Source organism: Netta rufina (assembly GCF_964035555.1).
Source record: "Netta rufina genome assembly, chromosome: 4".
NCBI lineage: Eukaryota > Metazoa > Chordata > Aves > Anseriformes > Anatidae > Netta > Netta rufina.
Genome location: NC_140127.1, coordinates 67784200 through 67811421, shown reverse-complemented (window position 1 = coordinate 67811421; position 27222 = coordinate 67784200). Strand labels below are relative to the sequence as shown.

General features: G+C 46.0%; 1 protein-coding gene across 1 annotated transcript; it reads right to left on the bottom strand.

The window, feature by feature from the left end:
• Positions 1–63: 63 nt before the first annotated feature.
• MFSD10 (major facilitator superfamily domain containing 10) lies at positions 64–23714 on the bottom strand. Its single transcript, XM_084286876.1, has 13 exons — positions 23647–23714; positions 21317–21506; positions 19596–19692; positions 17151–17254; positions 16034–16192; positions 13401–13589; positions 9088–9196; positions 7986–8097; positions 6567–6675; positions 4772–4862; positions 3142–3189; positions 1943–2032; positions 64–643 (listed from the first exon to the last, which is right to left on the bottom strand). The coding sequence occupies exons 2-13, from the start codon at positions 21485–21487 to the stop codon at positions 537–539; spliced, it is 1386 nt and encodes a 461-aa protein (XP_084143002.1). The 5' UTR covers positions 21488–21506; positions 23647–23714; the 3' UTR covers positions 64–536.
• Between the last annotated feature and the right edge of the window lie 3508 nt (positions 23715–27222).

Below are 27222 nucleotides of genomic sequence, written 5' to 3'. Positions count from 1 at the left end.
GCAGTTTTATGAGGTCCACTGAGAACTTGTGCAGATCTCGTGATGTGTATAGAAACTCCCCATTAGACAGCTCTTGTCTGCTAGTGAAAACCAGGCAGAACTCCTTTTTGTGGCACCTTTGGGCAGTGGAGTTGCTCTGGTTTGTGCTCCTGACCAAAGCAGATGAGCAAAGAGCAGCGCTGCAGGGGGGGAGTTAACAGCACTGGGTGCTGGCTGTAAGTTTGGGCTGTGCTGTGCAGCACGGTGCTGCTGTACTGCTGCTCTCAGCTTGCCCATGATTTGAATACTTTACTGAGCTGCGTGTTCTTGGTTCTCTATTTTTTTTTTCTTTTCTGTTTGCAGAACTAGCCAAGCCAGCTGGGAGGCCACAGCCAACAGAATTCCCTGTGGAGGCTGCAAGAAATCTGAAGTCTGCTGTTGCTGCTGATCTTCCAGAAGATCTTCCCGTTTGGCTGCTGGAGGCAGGTAGCAAGAATCAGGTCATGTGGTGGTTCTTAGAAGCTGGTGACAGTGCCGTGGTTACTTCCTACCTTTGTCTACTCCTCCTTTGTCTGCTGTTTTATAGAACCAAGTAAAATGAAGGGGATGAGGAAGAAAGCTCCACAGACAGTGAAGCAAACCTCTGCCCCTGCCAGCCAGTAGACTGAAAAAGAAACAAATTCAGGTTTTTAGCAGTTTTCCTTGCATATAAGTGAGCAGGCGTTTATAGCTCCTGTTCTCAACAACTTACTGATACAAAGGGAGAACATAGGTGTTGGTACAGCTAAAATCACTGAATTTTTACTGTATAATCTTGCACATGTTACAAGCAGGAGGTGGCTAATAGCACTGCTGGTAATAGTTCTCTTCCAAGGGAACAGCATGTTAAAGGTGGTTGTTTTACATGGGGTATGTTCATTCCTGCCAGTACAGAAACCGGGGAAGTTCCTATTCACGTATTCCACTTTAGTCGCTTGGAAACTCTCACTCGTTGCCCCAGCACGTTCTCCGTGGCCATTCATGTAAAACGCAGGGAAATCTAATGCTGGGGGGCACCAAGGGCACTACAAGTGCTGCACGCTGGAGCTGTTCTGCCATTTTGGTTTTGCTGTAAAGTCCAAAGCTGGTTTCTTCCTTTCTAGAAGTTCCCTGCACACAGTACCTGTGCTGAGGCACGGGGCAGGTGTTTGTGCCAGCGTGAGCCAGTTTGGCCTTTGGGTGCAGTGAGGGAAGGGGTGCTGGCTGTGCTCAGTTAGGGTCGCTCAGAGTTCAGGCTCTGGTGCGCTGCACAGCTGCTTCCCCTGAGGGCCACTGGGCACAGCATGGTCACCGCCCCGAGCACCAGCAGCATCGGCCTTGTGGGGCTGCTTTAACCTGGTTTAGGGGTTGCTTTTAATGCAGCAGAATTCTTTTTGTGTATTGCAGATTATTGACTCGCCCTGCCGAATTCGTACACCAAGGGGATGCAACTTCGTGAGCTGTTAGAGCAAAGCAGCCCTTGCTCTCACTGACTTGTTTTCCCAGAGCCAGCCCTGCATAGCAGGTATGGGTTTCTTGCCAAAAAGGCTGAAAATAAGCCCAGAAAGGGTAAGAGCTGCTGGTCAGCTGCTGGCTTCCGCTGCGTGCTGGGGTGTTCCTCTGCCTGTGCAGCCACGTACTGGGATGGGTTAGTTTGATGCTGCTGAGCTGCCTAAAGAACCAGGCACCACCTTTGGCATCTCTGCTCATACAAACCTTTCAGTTCATCCACCAGGCTCCTGTTGAGGCTAAGAGGGGCCTCGCCTTGCCCTGGCCCTTTCCATGCAGCTCTTAGGGCCATCTCCTTCTGTGAGGACTGTTTTAGGGCTCTGAGCTGGGGGCTGGGGTTTCCCTTCCTGATCTCCTCCCCTCCTCCCACCCCCCCAGGCTGTAGGCTCCCCGAGGGACCTTGGCAAAGGCAGGAAGGCAGAAGGGCCCCGCTCACCTGTGGCTGACAGGATCGGGCCCAGGGCCCTGGCCAGAGCCCCCAGGCTCCTCAGGATCCCCATCACTCTTCCTTTTTGGCCGGCAGAACCTGTGAAGGCAGAGTCAGTCACCAGGCTGCATCGTAGTTCTGCCTGGGGCAGGGACAGCCTGAAGGGCAGGCACTGCTGGGGCTCCTGGAGCCGGTTCTTTTGGAACTTCAAACTTCACTGTCACTGCCCAAGCTCTATTTTTTTTTCTCCCACAACAAGGTAAATGTGACTGCATTATTAAGCACGCTTGAAGACAAAAAAAAAAATCAGAAAAAGGCTAAAACTTTTTGTATAAAAGAGCTAAATCTGCTTCCCTAAATTTGAAAGTAGTAATTTTTTTTCTGCTGTAAAATACAGGTGCATGGATGCAAGTTTAAGTAAGAGCCCCATGAAAGTCCTGGTTAAAAGGAAAGCCCTGCTTTTTTCCCTCAGCAGGCACTGTAGTGCTGGCAGCCTTGGTAATGAACCAAAGCTAAAGAAGGAGCTGGCTTCTGCAGGTGGCAACTCAGCATCATCTGCCGTACAGGGTTCTGTAGCAACCAGCACCACATCCAGCTCTTTTCCAAGGAATCGGGAAGAAATGATTTCACTGCTGGCAGATGGCTGGTGTCTCCTTCAGAGGCCCAGGCTCTTCCTTCCTCAGTGGCGTTTGTGCTCTTTGCCTAGGAGCCTCATTTTTTACCTCCTATTCTTGATCCTCTTAATCATGACCACCATCGTGGTTGCTTCAGGTTGACCCAGCACATTGGAACAAACCAGCAAAAACCTGCAAAAGTAGTGTGCTCACTGGGCAGAGTTTGACTGGGCTGGCAAACTGCTCCTGCTCACTCTGAAAGGACTTAGTAGGAAGAGCTGACAGTTTTCAGAGCCAGGTACTGTCAGGTCTGGACTTTCCTGTACTTCAGTGGGGGATGTTTTGGAAGTTCTCAGGGTCGGAATATTATCTTCTCACCCCCAGCAGTCCCATCTGGCTTTCTTTGTTTTTTACTGAAGGAGGCATTACAGACACGCTGCAGCCACAGTGCAGCACGCAGACCTGAGGCCACCCCAGGACCCAGCTGTTCCTCTTGATGCATCACCAAACCTGAGGTCACTCCCGCGTTCGAGCCAAGTGCATACAAAGTCACTTACGTGCCCAGGGGCTGCCCCTCCAAGCAAGGACACTCACCATAGCCTGATACCACCGCAGACAAACATGGGATAACAATGGCAGCAGCTGGAAAAACACACAAAAGAGACTGTCAGTGACCAGCAGAGTTCAGCTAGAGGAGCAATCGCGAAAAACACGTGGCCTGAACTCATTACTGCTGCAGAGAAGTATGCTGAGCTCTGGGGCACTGCACCAACGATGAATCATATGCTTTAATCCAGTCCAATAACAAAAACACCCCCCCAAAGCCAACCTGCACGAAGAGCCATGTGCTCTGAGCAGGTGTTTCCCATTACTGCTGCTCCTCTCCACAGCTCAGGGCAGCTTTGCAGAGGAAGGGGAAGGGAATTGCTCATGTTTCCCCCAGCCAGTGAGCTGCCGTACACAGAACCACGCTGTCCCCATGCACAAGGATTTACTCACAGATGAAAGAGGCAGCTTGAGAAGTAAGACCGTTAAGTCCAGCAAGAGGCTACAACATTTTTTAAAGAAAAAAGCCAAGAGCTGTTCAGCAATCGCTGCCCTCTTACTGCAACAGGGACCTTTTCTGCCAAGAGGGAAGTGCTTTCAGCATGCAAAGCAGAATCTTTTTTGGGAAGGGAAAAACGATTGGAGAGCAGGAATGATGGATTTGTTGCCTTAACTGCAGGCATCCGAATTTCTTGGGCAGGGGGAGGGAGAGGGTGGGAAAAGAGGTCTCTCCTGAGAGACCTCTCAGGATGGCTTAGCTAGGGAAGAGCCAGATCTAGTAAGATCTAGAGTTTGAAACCTGTCCACCACACGGCTGGTCCTAGGCAAGCAAGCTACTAAACAGATGCATTTTGTGGCTGGGAGTTTACTCTGAAATTAGTCTGCATCATGCAAAAGAGAAGTCTCCTTTCATAATTAGCTTCAGTTGAAGCTTCTCAACAATAGCAGCGTTGGGGATATCTGAAATCTTTTCTCAGATGGACACTTTGGTATGGCTCCATCGCTGATGAATCCAAGTTCATTCATAATTGTTTCCCAGAATAATGGCTTAAGTTGTCAGAACACTGTTTATGTAAGCAGTTATGCATCTTTGAAAACCATCTGCACTCAGCAAAAGCTACAGGGAGTTTATCTCCCTCCCTGGCCTAGGAGCCTGCAATGCAGGAGAGCAGGGCAGCGTCCAGCCCGCACAGCCCCGAGCCACGATGTTCAGGACAAGGCTGACCTGCCCTCGCCCTTGCTCAGCCTGAATCTTGCACCAGCCCTCACCGTAACATAGTGCAGCTCTCGGCAGCCTGTTGCCTAAGAAATAACGCAGCCACCTTTGAAACACAAAGAAATGCTCTCTTCTTTTCCTGACACAAGCTATTCAGTGAATATTTTGCTTCTAAGGTCTGGTGATGGGGGAAAAAAAAACAAAACAAAACAAAACAAAACACGAGCTCTGTAGTGAGATGGGACAACGAGCACTGGGGATGCTTCCTAATGTCACCACGGCAACTTCCTTGGATACAAACAACACGAGGAAGCAACAGCCACTATTCCTCCCAGGCTGTATAAAGAGAAACATCAACTGCTGCTGCTAACACCTTGAAACAGAAGTGTGTCTTTCTTAATTAATGAATAAATACGCGAAGAAAAATTACGTGTGCCTAGAATTCAGGGCAGTTTGGCTCACCAAAGGAGTACAGCAGCAGTCCAACGCTCAGCAGGGTCACATTTGCAGCCCATCCAATTAACAGGAACGCTGGAATCAGCAGCATAATAGCCTGCAAAAATGAATGAGTCACACAGTTACATTTAAGCCGTGCTTGTTAAAGCCTCACTCCAGGTGTCCTGCCAGGTCTTTTCCCCGACAGAATTACACTTAAACCAGTGAGTCCTTCCCTCCCAAGCAGACATTGCAAACTCATCTGGATGGCCACGCATAAACACAATTCACTTCTCTGTTCTCTCCGTGCCACATGACTGCAGACCACATACGCACTGGAGTCACCTATAACACGGGCTGTAGCCTCCCAGCTCATCTCCCAGTTGAGGAAAACAATGTTTTCGCAGTTCTCTCACGTGATCTGCTTTCTTTTCTGCCTCATTATGTGCTGAACTGTCCAGAAATTTAGTTTCATCTCTTTATCTTGTGAGCTAGCACAAGATCAAAAAGCCTGTGCGCTACAGCTCCTTTAGTTTTTTTTGCAGCAGCACTGGCTGATTCTAAGGGTTGTGTCAAACCCTCTGGAGTTTTTGGAGCCAAGAACAAAAAATGTGGGAATTCACTAGGAAAACAGAAAAAGAAAAGGTTATTCCTCTATTCAAAGGGCCTGGATTTCAGCTCCCCTGTGATCTCTCCCTCATACACATTTTTTTTCTGTGAAAACTGATCAGTTAAGACCTGCTGCAGGGTTTTAATTCCACTCCCACAAAATGCCTCATTTTGAAAACTCAGTGATTAATGAGACACCGTAACCGCTGTGCTAAGAGAAGCCACATTTGCCATACGATCCAGATCTATAAACAAAGCACCAGAATCACCGCAGCCAAAGGAGGAATTCCCACAAAAGCCACCCAAGCCACATGCATCTGCAGAAAGCGTGCCCAGGGGCCTGCAGGTTTCAGCAGGGAGCACGTGGGTGTTTACAAGAAGCAACTGGCCAGTTAAACTAACTGAGTATTTCACAGTAACTACACTTCCCTGTGCAGGAAAGAGGAAAAAATACAGAAATTTGCAGGGTGAGCCACAGTTTGCATAATCTGCAGTGCAGAGAACGTGGAGGAAGTTGGTGCAGAGGACAGAGCAGCACCAGTGCAGCAGCGTGAGTTTTCTTAGGGAAATGCTTCCCCTGTGACACAACAAACACATTGTTAGCTTTTGCCTGCCCGGGAGCAGGGTGGGGATGATTTCCCTAGCAGAAATAACTTTTGAGAAAAGCCGAGTCGGTTCACCGGGCTGCAGTGCGATTTGCCACTGTTGAACTCACACTGGCCTCAGAGTAATGCATAATAAATGGATGGAGGCTTTAGCTGTCCAAGCAGACGTTACCAAGCAGCAACAGAAGTTCAGAAACGCTGGAAACCTGCTGTCCTTAGCTCCACACACAAATGCAAGTGACAAAACACATCTACTTGTCCCACAGCCTTAGTATAAGCTGCATGAGCTGTTCCCTGTCATCTCAGTGCAGTATCACCATCTCTAAGATGAAAGAGGCAAACACTGCAAACAGATGCACACTTCTGTCAGAGAAACTTCTGCCTGTGTATTGGTACATGCTGTTGTAATATGGAAGACCACACGTTGTAGACTAGAGGAAGAATTCTGTTTCCCCCTGCCCACCACTGAAATGAGACAGACAGAATTTTCTTTTGATCCGACAAGTACAGCTATAGCCTCCAACCACTGTTCGTTGCTCTTTAGACTGAAGATTAATGTATCAGATTTATGGAGGGAAAGGAAAAAATATATATATATTTTTTTTTACCCTTTTTACAGCTTTGATTTCATTTCCTGGCTTGATTCGGCGAGCATAACCTCCCTGGATCACAGCCATTGTTATTCCAATAAAGAAAAACATCTTGCCCTGCTGCATGCTGTAAGGGAGGCAGAAACACAGGTTACAAAGTCATGCACAGAGCATTCCACCATCAGATGCACGGGTCCAGCGTAGACCCTTTCCTGAGCAAGACAGAGAATGCCTTTAGATGCTCACACGAGCAGCACAAGCTCTTAATACGCAGACATTAATTTCCACGACAGGCAAACAGAAAGAAGATGAACCCATTACTTAGAGACAGGACAGCTGCTGGCAAATACTGCAGAGGTCTCTAGACTGCTGCGATGTAGCTGAGTTGTTACTAGGGTGGCCCATGAAGAGCCCACACGTTACCTCATGCCATGGCAAATCTCTGCCCTACGTGCAGGAGCTATTGGTTTGCAAGGAATGGGCACAGGCACGGTGGTGAGGCCCTGCACTGGGAAGCTTGCACTCTCCTTCCACCCTGCAATATTTCTTCAAGTGTCCCTTTCTCCTCCTCTTATCTGCTGGACTATGTGGATGTTCTCAGCTAGAAGTTCTCACCTCTGTAACAAGCATGTTTGTCACACAGCCTGTACTGTCGGCATAAAGTTGAGTGTCTCACTGTGTGGCTATCCTGAAAGGACCTTGCAGAAGCAGCCTTACTGCACTAGAAGACCTTTCCTTGTTGCACACACATTAGTTAAGCCACAAACTGTAATGAAAGACAGAAATGCAGAGATGAGACAAAATCCTGAGAGTCACTGAAAGGAAAGGACACACATACGGAATCGAGCTACAAGATCATGTTCCTGGCTGGGAATCTTCCTATGAGCTGGCAGGAAAAGTATTTCAAGCTGAGCTTCTTTTAGTGGATTCTGTTCTTTCTGCTCTAGTGGTTGACTAGAGGAAGTCAAACTCTCAGATGTAATGACTGTACATCGTACGCAGTGCCATCACATGGCTATCCCTCAATCATTCTTTTTATTTTTATTTTTTTTGAGCCTCGAGATTTGTCCTGATAGTGTAAAACTCTTCTGGGGAAGAAGAGAAAAGATTTTATGCTAGTCAATCAATACAACTAGCCCAGCTACAGATATTTCAGAAGCTTTAGTTTAATCTTGTGTATTGATTTTCTTTAGGTCTTAGAAGGGGTGCATTCAATGAGTATCTCCCGGGGTGATAAGCGGTGTGCCTATGTTTTCTTAAATTCTTCCCACAAAGCCCAATCATAAATGAATGCAATGGCTGTTTTGTTTTTGACTCTTACCAACTGATGTTAGTAATAGTCTTCAAGCCTCTTTCTTGAAAATAAAAGACCTTAAATTAAGCTTTTGGAAAACAGCCTAGATGAAATACATGACGTGTCTTTTAAGCGCACTGTACCTGCTGAACTGGAATCTCTGGTGAGTAAGAAAACTCAGTGTATACTCCAAACCAGAAAACAGGAAGAGGTACAGGAAATACACCACGCCCAGCATTTTCAGATTCTGAAGATCTAAACGAACAAAACACCACAAAAAACAAACAGGGAGGTGAGGGGAGTGGGGGAAGAGAGAAATATGGTGGTGGTTTTCAAGCACTGCTTTAAAATATAACAGCAACAGTTACATGATACAATAGTTGTAGTGGACATAAAATAACTGTACAGGGAAAAGGTCTTTCCTCAGATGCTCATTTTAAATACCCATACAAGACATGCCATGAAATGGATTCTGCTCATTACCTTCCCTCTGGTGAGAGAAGAGCCCAGAAGACTGATCTCTCCCTGCGTCTCTGCTCTCCCTCATCCAGTCCAGTCCCTGTCCCTCATATTCGTACCCTCTGATTTCCTTACTTATTTTAAATCAGCTCCTGTATTCAGTTTAATACCTTGGAATGGTTCTTTCAGGACTACACTGGCTAAAGCACAGCATCCCTTCTAAGCCATCTGTGGTCTTTGATAGATAGTCTTACTTGTTTTTCTGTGAATGCAGTGTTTAACGTGTTTTCTCCTAAGGGGGCTCCTTTCCTGATGCAACAGCACGGATGATTAGTTGGTGGACCCGGCAAATGTTGATTTATTTTCTATGCCTTAAATAATTTAATGTAGTGAAGTGCTCAAACCCTACATCTCCAAATCCTGAAACAAGAAATAAAAGTCCAGTCTAAAATTTTTTGTTCTGCAGCTTGGATCCGCATATTAACACGTCCCTTACTTATGCCTCGAGCTGTGTTTTTAAATCACCTCACTTCCTGCAGCCTACCCAAACTGCAGCCAGTGCCTGAAGAATGAGTGAGTAGCAAGTCAGAAATCCTCAAAAGACTAATCTCTAAAACCTCTTTTTCTGGGAATACGAGGGTCAGCATAAGTTCATAAATTAATAGGGTGGATTTTAAAGAGTTAGAGTACTGCTTCCAAATGGGTGTGACTAAAGTCTGCACTTAGAAACCATCCCCAGATACAAGAAGATACATAATGTAATACAGAAAGCAAGTTAACACTTACTCTTCTCTGAAGGGGATTCCTTTCCTCGGGTGACTGCAGAGAACTGAAATAAAGCCAGAGGACTGAGCAAGTCAACGGCTGCCTGAAATCCAGATGTCACAGAGGAGACCTGATGACAGAAAGAGGTTTATTTTAAAAAACTGATGTAATTACTACTGCAGAAAAATGACAGCAACAGTCAGAAGTGCTTCAATACCTACAAACATTACCTGAGATGAAACAAGACAACTGGCTTTGGGGTCTGAGCAACCCCCGATAACATCCCAGACCTCCTGAATTAGTTCCAACACTGTAACTAGAAGGTAGAGCACTAATAGCAGTTTTCACTGAAAACAGACTCCTTCCTGGGTTGCTTAAAAGGCAGAAGCAGCTCGTTCTGCACAGACTGAAGGTGGCTTGGTTTGGCTCCCTTTTTGCATCACCCTGCCTGTCAATGAACATTTACTGGGTAAATAATGGCACAGCTGCCTGCAGCCTCGTGGAAAGCCGGGGATTTGTGTGAGCTACAGGGCTGAGAGCAGTAGGTGCAGCAGCACAGCCGGTGACAGCTTGGTGTGGTACTGCTGGTTCTTTTAGCCAGCCAGTGACACCTCCTGGGGAAGCAACAGAAAATACCATTTCTAGAGAGATTCCTTAGAGAGATTTCTAGAGATTCTACACGCCCACGTTGTGTGGCTTTTTTAAGGGGAAAATTTATTTTGTAGCACTTCTGGTCCTCCTACTCCACACATCTCAACCTAATTATGCATCTAGTGACACCATCCCTGCTCTTCATCACCAGGAGCTTAGGAGATGCTTTAATTCCCTACAGATGTACGGAAAATGTTTTAAACTTTATTATTCTTCTTCTAAAATATGAAAAGCAAATATATAAATATACATACACACTGTGTAAATTCTTAAGGAAACATTTCCTTTCAAAGTAGGAGAATTTAGGCTGCCACTTTGCAGGACAGTCACAGGAAGATATAAGAGGGACTCAAGAATCCTAAGTAATCACATTTAGCATTTAATCCCCTCAAAACACTGCACAGGCTTCATCTGATGAGCTTCCTCTTCATCCCAGCTGGGGAAGGAGGAAGCTGCTGCCCCCTTTGATGCTGAGATTAAAGGGTAAATTACCAGCAGAACTTCAGCATGTGCCTTGAGGATACGTATGGACTGGGTTTAAAAAAGTGTGTAAACAAATCACCCTTTAAAATGGTACTAACACCACCTGGCTTGTTTTGACAGTCTTCTGAGCATCCAACAGCCCAGCTCTGGAGCCTGTTGGTCTCCCACCATCAGTCAGATCAATATACCAGGCTGTTTTACATAGCTGTAAGGCTGCTGATCCACATAAAACAAACTGGGCTGTTTCCCCTTCCACTGCATGTATTACAGAGGGTAAAAAGACACTCCCAAGAAGAAGTTTCCTCATGCTTTTATGAGGTCTGTAAGAGGATTTCCTGAAGCTGGCTCATAGCAGTCCTCAGTTCCTGCATTTGTTGGCATGGTGTTTGCAGTGCAGCACACAGAAACTGGTAACAAGCAACTCTCTTCAAGAATGTCTGCCAGTAATAAAAAAATCTGCAGTTTGTAGCTGTTTTGAGTTATTATTCATGTCAGACAGGGTGCCAAGCTGCTTTTGTACTATAAGGCTGATTTTATTTATATAGAAATATATATATTTACAAGGTTGATTTTATTTATATGTAAATATATATATTTCTTTTAATCTTCTCCTGCCTTTGCCCTAGAAGCAATGATCTAGAAATGACTTCACCCACTGATTGATGAAAAAACTGTATTAGACCTGATGAAAGCATTTCACCACCCCCAAGCAGCAAGCACACACTGCCCATTTCAGGGAATGTCACCAGCTATGTGGAGTTCAGATCCTCTTCAGGTTCAAAATCTACAATGTTTTGTGTTTAATCTTCACGCTTATGACTTATTATTCAAAAATTGCTCTATTTCACTTCATAATCACCCAAAGCACCTCGAACATCAGACATTTCTCACAGTGTCTGTTTCCTGTTTTCCTCTAATTCAGAGAGGCTAAGTAACAAGCCTTGAAGTCCCAGAGTCTGTCCAAACCAGGAATGCAGCCTGGGCCTTCCAAGCTCCAGCACCAGCACTCAAATCAGACACCAGAGAATGAAGTTGTAAGACCCTTCCTTCAGCAAGTCAGCCTTGATCATAGCAAGCTCAGCTAAAAATTAACTCAAAAGCTCTTAAAGGGGACAGACTCTACTAGACACGCTTTTATTCCTCCCTGCTACCAAGCAGGTCACAACAGGAGCTGTTTGGGCAACTCACGTAAGACCAGTGTCTCTGACAGGTGAAAGGTAAAACGTTTCCGTCACTCTTCACCTGAAAAACGCAGGGAAGAGTTGAAAAAGGGGAAAAATGGTAGCAAAAACTCTGTTATCTTTGGATGAAAACTCATCCTTGCTCCCCCTGACCTCCTTCACCTTCTCTTTTCTACAAGTCAATTCCAACATAAACGAATGAAATAGTTGCTCTTCTCTTGAGTCTCTTGGACTCAGTGATCCCTGTGGGTCCCTTCCAACTCGGGATATTCTATGGCTCTCCAGAGAAAAGGAAGACAGATAGAGAAACAGGAATATCATGAGAACACAGCATATTTCAAAGAACCAGATGTTTGATCCCGCTGACACACCTTCCTACCAGTTATCGTTACCATTTCCCCTTCTCACAGTTACGTCCTTCCAACACTTTCCACCACGATAGTGCAGCAGCCCCTGCTCCAGCTCAGCCCAGCCAGGAGCCAGAGAGGCTGCCAGCACACCTGCCCTTACCCAGTTATCAGGCGGCCAGGGAAACTGCTCCTCTTCCACTCCAAGTCGGAGGGATTACCCCAAAACCAAGCAAAGCAGCCTAACAAGAACAGTTGCAAATACCCTCGACCACACGAACTTCACGGGTCCACTACCCAAAGGCAGCTGGAAGGAAACGGCACAAACGCACTGATGCTGATCCCAATCATAAGCTCCAAAGCTGGAAAAATCACCATCTCATCAGCAATTAAACAACTTGTGTGCTTAACATGACCTCGAGAGGCACCTATAAATCTGCCTCATGCAACACCTACTGCTGCAGGGAGGCAGAGTCCCCCAGAGCAGGGAGAGAGCACCCAGTTTCTTATCACAGTTCAGTCACGATGACGAGCACAGATTAGCTTATCAGAACTCCCAAGAGGATAATGAGAGGGGGAGGGTACTGGTCAGGGATTGTACAGGAAGGCCCCGAAGCCATTTATCCCTCCACAGCGAAGGTGGAATTGTTTTCAGAACACAGATTCACCCTGCAGCACTTCCTTCCATAAACACGTTGCCGTCACCCCAGAGTGCAGCTCTAACCAGGGACAGGATTTTATCAGGAATGCTTAGAAGCAGCCAAATAGGAAAGAGGAACAGATGAGACATACCAGAGCTGTAAAAAAAATAATAATAAAGCTGTAGTGTTTGGGAATACACACAAGCAACCAATTCCACATCTGACACACCCTGCTGGGAAACACTCAAGGAAGGTCTGAAGTTTTGCCCGGGCAGGAGCGGCGCAGACAAGTTTCCTGAACAGCATTTCTCCGTGTCAGCTAGGTTTGGCTGTCCAGAGACCGAGCATGATTCAACGTCTGAGAGCTGCTTAGAGGCAAGGAACGACAAGAAAGATCCAATCCAGCTGAAAACCTGAAATTGAGTGTTTCCTCCAGATACCTAGGACTGAATTCAGGCTCTCCCACACCACCAGTCTTCCAAGAGATTTGTTATCAGATAGAAATATCTTGAACAATGTCTGATCACACAGTATTAAATCATGATGCTAATACACGTTCTGCCCCACAGATTCTAGCAGTTACTGGGTTTTAGCACTTGTAGACATTTTCTCTCTGAGCTGTGCTGTCTTTCACAGATCTAAGAGTCATTGCTACTTCGGTGTTCAAAATAATCAAGCATAGACAAAATAGCAGTTAAAAAAATAACCTGATGTATACTGGGAAATAACTGAAAATTCACCCTCTCCCTCCCAGGTTGCCGTTAGTTTTTGGGAAATTCACACAACACCAAAGGCAGCAATTCATCAGCATGCTAGCTATAAACAGGTCTCACGTTATGCTGGGCTAGGAGGTGGGGCCATCATACAACCACCTTGATATCAGCCTGAATAGCATGAAAACCTGATCCCAAGAATGAGCTAAATTCATGAGATACTGGCTCAGCCCCTTCTTAAATACTTCCAGTATTTCAACAGCTGTCAAATCCTGTTCTTGCAAGGAAGCCAGACCTTCGAATTGAGAGCTCATTTACCCGTTTTTCTTTGGGAAGCGTCTCCGGAAGCAGGAAGAAGATGAAAATTAAATCAGCCACAGCAAATGTGAGTGCTAACAATGCCGAACGACGATAGAAGACTTCTCCTTTCTCTGGCTCCATGGCTAGGTAAGCTCCAATCATGGGACCCAGGGTAAAACCAAGGGAGAAGGCAACACCAATCATTGCCTGCAACGACACAAATGCACATTGACACGTAGTTTTAGACACCAGTTTGTTCAGGTAGCTCAGTTTAAACCAGTTTGGATTCCCTGGCATGTGCCTTAAAGAAATGCAGACACACACAGAATGTAACCAAAGAGCACTGAGTGTGAAGAACCTGTTATTTCCAAATATCCCATTTCATTTTCTGCCTAGCCAGCAAAGCAGCAGTGACAAACTGCAACGTAGTGAAGGGATATCTGAGGGACACCATTCCTTGTATGATGATGAGTGAAAGGAAGTTGGGAAGGGGAATAACAACTCTCACCTCAGGGATTGTTCAGCCAGCAGATCCAGCAGCCATAGAATAAACTTTTGTAGTGTGATGTCTACAACTTCTAATTGCTTTGGTAATTTCAGTATTAAGAATTATATTTCTGATAGAGCAAACAGGCTGAGAGGCTTCCCAAAACAACCTGAATCTAGTATAGCTACTAAAGAGGATTTATTAACTCGCTGTGAAACCAGCACACAGGAAAAGACGTAGAACCTGCACATAGGTGTGGTGGTTTTACCGTGCTGGGCAGCTAAACCCCACAACTGCTCTCTCACTCCCCCTCCTTTAGATGAGGAGGGGGAGAAGTAAAGCAAAGAACAACTCACGGGTTGAGATAAGGATAATTTAATTAAAGGGAAATAATTATAATAATTAAATAAAGACTACCATGAACTAAACAATTTAATTAAGGGGAAGTAAAAGGGAAAAGGGGAAAAAGGGAGGAAAACAAACAAACAAAATAAATGAAAGCTACATGGAAGTGCAGAGGAAAGAAATTACTCTCTACTTCCCACAAATGAGCGATGATTGACCACGTCCTTGAAGCAAGGCCTCAACGCACGCAGCCGGTGTTCGAGAGGAGGACCGACGTCTTCTCAACGAGAGCCCACCCCTCCCCTCTTCTTCCTGTTTCCACCTTTTATTGCTGAGTGTGACACCACATGGTATGGAATATCCCTTTGATTGGTTTAGGTCAGCTGCCCTAGTGATGTTTCTCTCCTCACTTTTTGCCCACCCCCTAGGAGGGTTAGAGAAAGGCCCAATGCTGTGCCACTGCTGCTCAGCAGTAGACACAACACTGGTGTGATAACACTGCTGTTCCAGCTACAAGTACAGAGTACGGCACTGAATGGGCTGCTGCCGGGAAAGTTAACATTCCAGCCAGACCCAGTACAATAGGAGATGGGAGTTTAACAGAGAGAACATGGATTTGAATAGTTTGTCTCAGTTCGGTTGCTTAACAACACAACAATGCAGGATTTGGCTCATTTTCTTTAAGAAACATATACAAAGACATATACACAGAGGCAGGACCCCAAACCATGCCATCCCAGAACACAATCCTCCTGCTTTTCAGTCTGTTTGCCTTTACCTGTACTAAACTAAAAGAGGCCTGGGCACACGCAGGTGTCCTGACTCACCCCTACCTCCAGCCCTGTTTCAGCCTGCCCAAGCAGCATTCTCTCAGACGATGCCCAGCACACTTTGGGAACAGCATCAGTCAGGACCCTTCCCAGAAAGCAGAATGAACATGCCCACTCTGCTTCGGAAAAGACGAGGGAGTTAAGCTGTGTGGATGTGAGCCCAAGCTACTTGCTCTCAAGCCCTAAAAATAAGCTGTGACCCATTTTATTTCCTAGTGCTGTATGGCTATCCTCCTCCAGATATATATTTTCTCTCACCAGGATTGTAATAAATTGTTTGGAAAATTCATTAGCTATCACTGTGAAATCCCCTCCCAAGACGCAGCTGCCCCACATGATGGTTTATAACTCTCTGCTAATAGAAGTTTGGGCCCCCGAGGCTTTTTTAAGATAAAAGATCTAACTGGCAATCCACAGGCAAAGCTCAGCCTGCAGGGTGTTTCCATCTGGTCCGCTGCCTTTTGGAAGAGGCAAGGGCAGCTGTTCAGCCCACTTGCTGCTCAGTCAGCCACAGCCACATCCATCACCTGCTGAGCTCAGGTCCTGAAGGCACTGCATCATCCAAGGCAGGCAGGGCCATGCTGGGCACTGCTGCTGCGCTGCCACGGCTTGGAAAGGTGAGAAAAGCGGGTTGTCCTATAAGCGAGCTCCAGTTACCAAAACTGGGCCATTCTGAGATAAAAGACCTTTCAGTTCCTCAGCTAGTATAAGCAGGATTAAAGTTAGCAGCAGGAGGGATGGTTTTACCACTTAGGCAGGTAGCTTTTCAACCTCTAGGACATCTGCATTTCACTTGGAGGTGAAAGCCACCGACAAGTAGCGTGAGAGTTTGCCAGCAAAGCCATCTGGCACATTCTCAAAAGCAAGGCAGTATGGAAGGTCGTGTTTTTGATCAATGAACACGCTGCTAAGGAATATACTCAGAGCACCTGAAATCAATTAAAAGTTAGCCAATAAACCCAAACATCTGCCCCACAGGTATAACTCACCATGCCCTTGCTCCGTGCTTTTGGAGAGTGCAAGTCAGCAATTACAGCTGTGGAGAGGCTGACGTTCCCTTTGCTGATTCCACCTATGATCCTGGAGAGGAGAAAAATGCCGAAGGACCTAGAGGCAGCCCACAGTGCGTACGATGCCATCAAACCCATCTGCAGAAGAAAGAAAGGGTTCTTTATAAGGGGCAGGAAAATTTTTCTTATTTCTGCTCATTTCGCTGCTAAACATTTGATTTTCTTTTTCCATTCTTCAACAGCTGCTCCAAAAACTATGCAACAGAAATGCCTGAATATACTGATACTGTGCTATGTCCTGAACAGTGAAATAATAATAAAAAAAAAAAAAGTAGAACCAAATCCATAAGAATTTCCTATAAATGAAGTAGTGAGACTACTAATAAAATAAAAAGCGTAAGAAAAGCTCAAAGGGAGATAAATCAGCCCTGGGCACTAAACCATTTTTTTACATCCTGCTCCATTTGTTTCCAACAGAATTTTGAGTTCAAAATAAGAATTCACACTTCTAGTCCTTTAATTCCATAATCAATCATAAGCACACATATATTTAGTTCACTTTCCACAGCCCAACAGAATAGCAGGCTTTATACATCATTCACTGCCAAGTTCCACCATACTTCCACTGCTTCTGTAATTAGAACCCCAAACTCTGACTAGCAACAGAGAAAACTTCTTGAAGAAAGTTCATTTTTATAATAAATCCACCTTTCTTTCACTGCTACATAGCAATGTCTAACCAACAAATGCCAGGCTCTGTGAAATAGGTCATGAAGCAATCAGCAATCATCAGGCACTCGGGGAACTAAAATTTAGAGGGATTAAATCCGTCATTTGTGAACTGTGCATCTGAAGTCAGACTCTGATACGCAGGGGTGAGGGACTTTGGAAAATCCCAGACAGTCATTTTGGTGCCTTCCATGTACAGTTATGGAACCTCAGCTTGAGCACTCGATTTTGGAAGTGTAGCCCAGTGATTTGGCAAGAAGGCCACAACCATCAGACCTGGAACAGTCATTTCCCAACCCTTTGTGCCAAGCACAAGGCCTTTAACTGTGCAGTGAGGTGACGTGACTGAACGCAGCACAAGACATACCACTGTCAGCAAGATGACGGGCCTTCTGCCCCAGCAGTCTGACACAGCACCGGTGAGGGGAGAGGAGAAAAACTGCAGGATGGAAAACATTGAGCCAATCAGACCTGAAAAAAAACAAAACATACAGAGATATCATTACATTCGCTGCTTTCATCTTAAATACAAAGCCAACCTGTTCCAGACCTACCACTCTGTTTGGTCTGTTAAAAACGCACAAATGTAAAATAACAGTGATAAAGAACAGCATGTCCCTGAAACCAAGCCACCCTCAGAACAATGATCTTCCATGGTTAATTGACTGAGGAGGCAATGGCACAGACAGGCCTAAGCAAAAGGGATAAGGTGGATGGGTTGCTGGTTACTTCACTGGTGAGAAGCTGTTTGAAACTCGCTGGTTATAATGGCATGGAGTCAGTTTGGGAAACACTGGAGAATCTGCAAATGTTTTCTGTTCCTAAAGCAGAGGTAATACAGCCTTGAACAGTCACAGTTCTTTTAAGAATTTTTTGATTGTTCGAACCTGATTCTGTCAAATATAATTAGCTTTTCTTTCCTTCTTATCATGGAAAGAAGGACACATGCACTGCTGTTAGTGAGGCACGCTAAGAGGTAGGAGTGATTCCAACAGGCTCCAAGAGTCTTTTGAAATCTGCCTCCAGCTTCTGTGATGTTTAATTCCTCTTTTCTCTTGCCATCTCCAGCTTCACACGCTCATTAATTTGCACTACACTCTCAACAAGCAGGCAGAAAAATGTCTTGCTGTCACAGTTTTTCCTCCAAAGGAAAAACTGGGTTATACGTCTCAGATCATTCAGTTATCAAAGCTAAAAAAGGCTGAGGAGAGAGAGACCACAAGTACTGCTCCCAACGACTTTAAGGGAGGCAGAATATTGATGCCAAACACCTTATGGGCAAAAGTTCCTTATGATAGCTCAAAAGCCCCCAAAAGCTGGTCCAGTCAAACATTGGTGTCCTCAGGGCAGGTTTCTGCCCTGCACAGGTGGCAGTCTGAGCAACGATGAAGGACAGCAGAAAATATCCTGCATTGGCCTCTGTTTAACATTACAAGTGTACTGAACCTTTCCACTACAACCATTTAAGGTGCAACCAGCAAAGATGGGCTGTGACAGCAGTTGACTACAAATAAGTTGGTTTGTCCATCCTCCCAGGCTCCTGCAGTCTTGGACAGCTCTCCAATGACTTAGCTCCACTCAACCTGGCAGAAAGCTAACCTAGATAAAAGAAAAAGTGTTCTGCTAGTATAGAAAATTAGGTGGGTCACTAAGAGGAGCTGTCATCAAAGCCAGCAGAAGAGATGGAGTTAAATGTGGCAGACGCCAGGTCAATGCAGCCACCTCGTCTACATCCTCGCTGCCTGTGGCTGTCAGGTAATTAGTGACCATCCCATCATTGCTCTGTACTGCTCCTAAACACTTTTCTCCAAGAGAGAAAGCAGCAAGGGACACCAGCTTCTTTCCCAAGCCAGTTCATTTGCATGTTCCCAGTTACACGTTATATTTTCTTTGAAGAGCAAAAGGTCAGGTGGGTCCCTCCGGAAGGAGCAGGGAGATTTCTCCTTCCCCTTGCAAACAACTGAGCCAAACCAAGCGATACAGTGCTTCCAGGGCAGCAAGAAAAAGGAAAGGCAACGAGTTGGATGAGATTGGGAGCACCCTGCCCCTTGTTTGAACAAAGTCTGAGGCCGTGAGGAGCAAGGAGGAGCCTTAGAGCCAGGTCCTAGAGGAGACAAAGTGATTTAAGGGATTAAAAAAGTGAAAAGGGGTTTAAAAAAACCTGTTTCCTACCATTCAAAGCCAGTAATCTGACTGAAAACGAGCACTGGATTTCCGGCACTGCTCCTACAGGAGCTCACCCACACCAGGGTGTTCTAGTGCCAGCAAATGCTTCTTGACCCTACAAGTCAGCAGCCCTACTGCATTTAATAGGACTAATGAGATTTAGAGGCAGTGCTGCACTCTAGCTGCCCAGGGGGAGGTGGGAATTGAACTCAGGAGCTCCTAATTCCAGTGTTCCCTACTGACTGGTCTCCAGTCACGTGCAGATCAATTGTGAGGGGAAAAGAATTTTTGGGACTGGGCAGGGAAGAGCACAGCAGGCTCCTGACCCTCAGCTGGCAGTCTGACAACAAGGAGCAGCAGGCCTGCATTTCTGAAGCACAAATTAGGATAATTCAGGTTAAAATGGACCCCTGGAAGGCACCTACTCCAACCTACTGCTCACAGGGTCAACTCTGAGGTCAGACCAGAAAACATTCAGGGTTTTCGTCTGGTCAGAGGCTGAAAACCTCAGAGAATGGAGAGTAGAAAACCTCTTATGCTCTCTGTATGTTTTTTTATTTTCTGTCAATCTCCTCATCATTCCTCACAACAATGCAAATGACTCGAAAGCAATGCAGGTTTTGTTTCAGCTGTTTAAATTCCATACCTCCAAACAAGACACTGTTGTATTTGCGCCCGGGAGGCATCCCGACCATCTCCGCAAACCAGTCCACGCCACGCTGCAACGACAAGTAGAGTCCATCCTGCAAAACAGAGGGATGGGAAACAGAAGCAGGAGGAAAGATGCTCTGCTTTATTTTCAAAGACATTTCCCCCCAGTATTTCCTGATTGACCAGTAAGGCTAAAAATAGCTTAAATTATGAATGCTAACAGCAACAGGTAAATGAGCGTATGCGTTTGGGTGGGTGGATGTCTGGACTACAACTTTCTAAAACTATCAGGCCTGCTACTTGCTAAAACCAAGACTAAACAACAGCGGCACGTCCTGTATCCTTCAATTAATAAAGCAGCTGGAGAGACACTCTATCCCTCTGTGTATAGATAATTTAGACTGGGAGAGCCAGGGGCCTGTAGGTTCAGAAAAGAAGAGGTGGTGAGAAAAAGAATAGCTCCAAAGAAGAGGAGGGGGACTTGAAAAGAACGGGGCCCTAAAAAGAGGGTGAAAATCCTGGTGATAGGAAATAGTTTGGAAGTAAAAGATTCTGGAGGTCAGAGTCCATGGTTAGGGTTAGAGACACGGAAGGAGAAAACACAAAACCTACAGCTGCAGTTGGAGGCGGGCTGGAAAAGGGTTCTGACTTAGAGGTCTGGGATGAAAAAATAATTCTCCCCTGACAACTTCTTCATCTTGTCTGAGAATGGCAACTGGGAGCAGCTGCCCCACTGGGAACCACCGCGACCTTCTGCCCCAAGTTCCCAGAGCAGCAGCCACCTCCCTGCTAAGAATGAAATTGAAACCTGGTGAACCTGGTGCTGGGGGTGGGAGCAGACAAGATTTCCAAGGAGGGAAACCCCACAACCTCTCTGTGCAGCCTTTGCCAGGGCTCCATCACCTGCACAGCACAGAAGGGCTTCCTGAGGGGCAGAGGGAAGCTCCTGTGCTCCAGTTTGTTCCCAGTGGCCCCAGCACGTCCTGGTGCCTGGGGTTGTTCCTCCCCGGGTGCAGGACTTTGCACCTCTCCTTGCTGAACTTCAGGAGATCCTTGTCAGCTCACCCCTGCAGCCTGTCCAACAAACCCAACCCTTAGCTATCTCTGGTGAATGAATTATAAAAACCGCCTTAGGGATTTTTTGCTGGTACCACTGCCCTCAGCAGCCAGATGATAAGGGAGAGATTTTGCACACAATTTCCATTTAGAGCACAAAATGCATTTAGGCATCAGTGTCTTTGTTTATCAAGACTGGGGGACTCCAAGTTATCAGCTAGATACAAATGCATATTTTACTTCAGCCAGATCTCCTGTATCCCAGTTTCAGAACTAAACCTCCTCTTCACAAAGCAACACACGCATGATACATGAAAGCATCTTTTGGAGACGAAGGCGACTGCAACAAATGATCAAATGAAAAGGAAGAGACAGGGCCAGCAGAAGGTAAGTACAAGGAACAGCCCCTAGGAAATAACTGAATTTTCCCCCAGAACAAATCCCTCACTTTAATGAGATAGCAAGAGGGAGGAATCTTATACAAGTTAACAAAAAAAAAAAAGTATAAAAAATCACTCTTCAAACAGTTTAAATGGACTAGATGTTATTATTCTGCCTACAACTATTTAAGTTGCCCTGAGACAAGGGAGTTTTCTTCCTCCCTCCACTAAATATCTCATAGCTAGCAGTTCCAGCAGGCTGGCCTCCTCTGTGACGTACCTGGGTCCGGCTGTAGTAATCGAGGATGGAAGGGAACAGCGGCAAGATGAGAGCAAATCCCAACAAGTCGATGAACAGTGCCAGGAAGACGATTGCAATAACACGATTGCTGTTCTGCTCCAGCTTGTCGTTGACGGAGCTGCTGCTGGTTTCTCCCTCTCTCATAGCCATGCTCACAAGTGCTTTGATTCTAAAAAATGATGTTTATAGCCAGTTAGCAGGAGGAATTTTGCAGGCCTTTCATAAGGATATCTTGCTGATTCTTCTCACTTCCTGCAGACCTCACAGCAATAAATGTAAGCTGTGGCTTTATTAAGTTACCTCATTTTCAAAGGGAAGAGGGCTCAACTCTCTGTTCTGGGTTCTTAGCTCAACACCAAGTTTGCTCTCATAAAAAAGCAGAAATGAGGGCAATCAGATTACAAACTCTATTACAGGGGCATCCCAAATAAAGCATAGAACAAAGAAGCATTTAAAGTTTGTTAACATGCAAGAAAACTTTCCCAAAATGTTCAATCCAGTATTACAGTAAAACAGATAAGAAAAGGCACTCGTTTTGATTATCCCTGTTCAGGTAACTAGGGGATTATTTATACTTTCAATGTATACAGAAGTCAGTCGACATTCTGCAAAACTTCCATTTCAACAGATATTAAAAACAAGGAGCAAAACACAAACCATGAATCTGCAAGCTTCAGGTTTGTAAAACATTTTCTCAGCCATAAAACAATGAAATCCTTTCCACTGCAAAAATCCCTGAACACTTGTTACGCTAAAAGAGTAAAAATGGAAACCAAATTTCATCCAACTGAAAGTCATTCAATACCAAAATATTCATTGACTTTAATAAATCAGGACTGAAAACTAATTTTTTTTAATATAAATTCTGTACGAGGTACGACATACCATATTACGCATACAAGGCACTGTGCATGTAAAATCATACCACTCTAACTGAAGACCATAACACTTTGTTATGCTAAGCTATAAACTGCTTTGTTTTGCCAAGCTATAAATATTTTCATGACATTTCTTTACTTGTGGATTCAGTTTACTTGTGCTGAAGCAGCATGAAAGTTCAAACACGATGAGGTAACCATGGAAGGGGGCCACCTGCAACCCATTTATTAAGCTGTTGGCATTATGCTTTTAAATCTGCCAGAGAACAGAAGGGTTTGGTTATGCTGAGGAGCCTTTTATTTAAAATGGCATGTCCTCCCCACTACAAATATTTAGCATTTTTTGTTTACCCAAAGGATATAAGAGTATCTGGAGCCCACAGCAGCTATTTATTTAGACAAAAAGTCTCTGGCCCTGGGTATACCTGGCCACGCATTACGGGATGGGTTCATCGTGGAAGTTTCTATCCTGTTTCTCTCACAATTTGGCTTTTGTACCAAGGTAAACTTTATTTCAGGATTACTTACGCAGGGCAACATCCTTTACACCTCCCTCTCGCTGCTGTTTCAGCTAGCGTGTGGCTTGAACCTCTCGCTGCTAGCACTGACCTTTCAGCTAGCTCCAGGTCTGGCAATGTGGTCACAGTTTCCCTTATGCAACATCCCAAAGCACTACACGTTTCTGCCTTTGTGCTCCACCGGTTTTGTTGTTCAAACCTCTCCGTATTTTTTAGTTAGGCAGGAAACCACGAAACACTTTATAGACCCTGGCACCCTGTCAGCAAAAACAAAACGCTTCACCTCCACCATGGCATCTGAGTCCTGTGGGACGAGGTTTTAAGCGGCGGGGGGGAAGTTTTGGGGTTTGGGGAAGTTGTTCCTTTGGACATGAAGTGTCCCTGACCCCTCGGCTCTGCCTCTCAGTGACTCCGGGCCTGTGTCTGCTGGTTCCTGCCCTGGCCCTGTGCTGATGCCCGGCATCGCTGCGCCTCTCGGCCCTGCAAGCAGGGATGTGGGCTCCGGCAGCAGGGTGAGCTTCATCCTTCTGGTGTTTTCTTACCCCTGCTTCCTCCTTCTGAGATTGCCCGGGTCTGGCTTCACCCGCTTAAGCCTTGGGAAGGCTTCTCTGTCTCCTTAACGCAGTCCTGAACCGGGTTAAGAGCCGGATTTTCAACCAGGAAACGAAAAAATCAAATCAAATCTCAGATCAGGGAGGAAAGAGGGGCCTGCGAGAGAGAGAGAGGGGGGCGGCCGGGCAGGGCCGCGGCGGCGGAGGGCGAGGAGCCGCCGTCCCTCCCCTCCTTCTCCTCAGCGGAGCCCCTGGGACCCGCACCCCGCTGAGGCGAAGCCGCGCCGGGCTCTGCCCCCCCCCCCGCCCTCCTCCTTCCCTCCCGTACCACTGCGGGGCCCGCCCGGCGCCGGGCCACCTACCGCTCCTCACGGGGGGAGCCCTCCCGGAGCCGTCCCCTGGGGATGCTGCGGGGCTGCGGCTCCCGCCGGGCTCTCCCCGGCTCTCCCCGGTTCCCTTCCTCTTCCGGCAGGGGATGGAGCCGCTCCCGAGGCCCCGCAGCGGGTGCCGCCGAGGAGGGAGCCCGCCCCCGGCCGCCCGCCTCCCGCCGCCCCGCTGAGGCGAGCCCGCGGGGCCGCCGCCATCTCCCTCCCTCGCGGTGCTGAGGGGAGGCGAGGGGGCTGCCCGCCTGCCGGCATCGCCCGGCCGCGGTGGTGCTGAGGAGCAGCGCTTCGAGAGGCTCTTTAAGAGACGCAGAGTAATTAAAGACAGCCCCAGCTCTAGTATATGATGAGTTCTGCACTTAGGGGTGTCTCGTACCACACGCTGCAGCAGTTCTTTCTCTTCTCAAAGAGATATTTCTTTTAGTGAGAGTCACAGAATCATCAAGGTTGGAAAATACCTCCAAGATGATCTGCTCCAACCATCCCCCTACCACCACTATCATCCACTAAACCATGTCCCTAAGTAAGTCCATCCTTTCCTTAAACACCTCCAGGGACAGTGACACCACCACCTCCCTGGGCAACCTGTCCCAATGCCTGACCACTCTTTCTGAGCAAAAATGTCTCCTCAACCTAAACCTCCCCTGGCACAACTCGAGGCCATTCCCTCTAGTCCTGTCACTAGTTACCTGTGAGAAGAAGCCGACCCCAGCTCCCCACACCTTCCTTTCAGGTAGCTGCAGAGAGCAATACCGTCTCCGCTGAGCCTTGTCTTCTTTAAACTAAACAACCCCAGTTTCCTCAGCCACTCCTCACAGGACTCATGCTCCAGTCTCTTCACCAGCTTCATAGCCCTTGTCTGGACACATTCCACGGCCCTGATGTCCTTCTTGTACTGAGGGGCCCAAAGCTGAACACAATACTCGAGGTGCGGCCTCACCAGAGCTGAGTATGGGGGGATGATCCCCTCCCTGGTCCTGCTGGCTACACTATTCCTGATACAAGCCAGGATGCCATTGGCCTTCTTGACCACTTGGGCACACTGCTGGCTCACGTTTGGCTGCATGGCATAGCACTGCATGGGGTTGTTGTTGCCAAAGTGCAGGACTTCGGACTTAGCCATGTTAAACCTTGTCCCACTGGCCTCTGCCCAACAACCCACCCTGTCCATGTCCCTCTGCAGGGCCGTGCTACCCTCCAGCAGATCTCCACTTCCCCTCAACTTGGTGTCATCTCCAGACATACTGAGGGTGCACTCAATTCCCTCATCCAAATCATCAATGAAGATATTAAAAAGAACACACTCATTCAAAGAAGAGAGGAACGTTATTTCACTAGTTGCTACATAGCCGTGTTGCACAGCAGCAGTTAGTCGTGGCTTTGATAAACCCAAATTTTCTGGTATCTGACTAACAGAAAAAAGTAGCTGCAAAGTTCAGTTCCTTTTTGAAAAGAGCTGTTCCTCAAACAAACTGCTCCTTTAAAACATCAAGGTTTTGAACAGAGAACATGAACAAATTTGGTATTAATACTACTGTCTAACCCTGTGTCTGGTGTCCAACCTGCCTAAATAGAATGTGTGTATATGGTTACAAGTGGCCTGAAAGCATCCAGCTTCATAGTTTTAAGTACTTAATGATTTAAAGCAAATTAGTACAGGTTTTGAAAGGCCTTCTTGTTCCCTTCCAAGTAATATAGCCTGGATGGCGGTGCAGACTTATTAACACATGCATGAGAACCTCACACTCAACAACGTGTCTGTCACGGATTCCCCAACAGGTTAGATTTGGAGGAGCTTATCTAAATGCACCATCGGGATTAACATGCTAATTAGGTCAAATAGGGAGCTGCCATTCCCTTGTGCATGTGAGTATTTATATACTCAGTTTGGTGTGAGGAAAGGAATTTAGTATGTATAGCACATATTCTGTAAATTTAAGGATTCTGTAAGGATCACTGCTGATTCAAGATTCTGTTTTAAGGTGCTCTGGGGTAAGTATGAATTATCATTTAATGCCTAGAAAATATATTTAGATATATTATTCTGGCTCTGAACCATTGCATATAACCAAGCAGGAACCACCTGAATTCAGATGTATTTCAAACAGCAAAAGCAAAACAAATGAAAAAACCACAACTTTTCCCGTTACTAAACCTACCAACCTAAACATTTTCTGAGCACCGAGCCCAGCTGCATTACTGCAGTCAACCATGTCATACAATCCTGTATGCAAGCACACAAAGAGAATTTTGGCCCTGTAAGTAAATAGCACCTCACAGTCTCAGACAATGAATAATACTATTATGATTAAGCTGCCAAATGCTTTATGTTGTAGGTTTTATTTTTCCCAAATGCCCAGAAAGAGGAAAGCAGTCCCAGCAGTTCCTATGGCTGAACAGGCTGCACTACCAAAGACATCAGCCTCTGTCCGGTAGAGCTGTAGGAGCTCAGGTTTTGTTTCACGGTAAACAATACGTGCTGAGCTTAGTGCAGCCTCGCTAACTCCATACAGCAGAAGCTGATGGCAAAGAGTGATGGCTTACACAGAATATGGTTATAGCAAGGTAGAGAACTTCTGTAAGACATGACTGAGAACATCAAACACCACACTAACTTTCAACTGACAACCAAAAGACCGAACTGATGATAAGGAAGCCTTTCATACTGTTGTAAATACGGTAATTTATGCAGGTTCTTACTCAGTGCTTTTATTCTCACACTGTTCTTTACAGTATTCAGTTTCAAGGTAGCTGTTCTCTGGGACAGCTGATATTGACAGACAAATTACCTTGAACAGTCAGCTGAACTAAAGGCAGAATGGTAATTTTCCTCTTTTTTGTGTCTCATAACTTGATTGTAGTTACAGAATAGTTTCTTTATTTTTTGGTGCTAATTAATAACAGATTTATAATTCAAAACAGATGTGTCACAAAGGGCCTCTAATGACAATTCCCACTTTAAGAGCAACATTGCAACAAGAATGTAATGGTGAATGCAACTGTGCTCAAGAAACTTGATGAGAAAGAGTTTGGCTTTGTTGTCCAAATGCCCAGACCTTCTTACCACCTTCTATGGTACCATGGCACCACATCTGCCCAGCCATGGTAAACTATCAGAGCTTACTGATCAGTATAGAGGCAAGACAAGCTGATCCTGCATTCCTATTCATGTAAAACACTACACATTATGCACCACTATCAATATCGGTCTTAATATATCATAAAACTGTGAGTAAATATTGACAGTTATTTGTAAAAGTGCATGCTGTGATTTTCATTCAGCATCTCAAACACATCTGGCATCCCAAAGCAGTCATGTAAATTTATCAGCTGAGGTTTCCTTGTCCTTTATCTTTTCTCCTCAGCCCCCTAAAATAATCCTGCTCATTGTTCCAATGAACGTCTTCTTCCACAGACACCATCATCCCATCCTGTGTCTCTCTTCTCTTTCTTTCTTACCTCCCTTACTGAGGAATAAGCAGCTGCAAGTGGTATCAAAAAATCACCACCCTGGGATCAAAATGCAGCTGTCAGCCTCTCTGTGATTCTAATACC

Excerpts from the sequence above, each read along its gene's own strand:
- MFSD10 (XM_084286876.1), bottom strand. The coding sequence starts at position 21,487 with ATGGCTATGAGAGAGGGAGAAACCAGCAGCAGCTCCGTCAACGACAAG. Across the intron at positions 4,863-6,566 it reads AAATCAAAGCTGTAAAAAGG|GCTATTATGCTGCTGATTCC; the intron begins GTAAAAAAAAAT and ends TCATTTTTGCAG. Across the intron at positions 644-1,942 it reads CCCGATCCTGTCAGCCACAG|TCTACTGGCTGGCAGGGGCA; the intron begins GTGAGCGGGGCC and ends TTTCTTTTTCAG.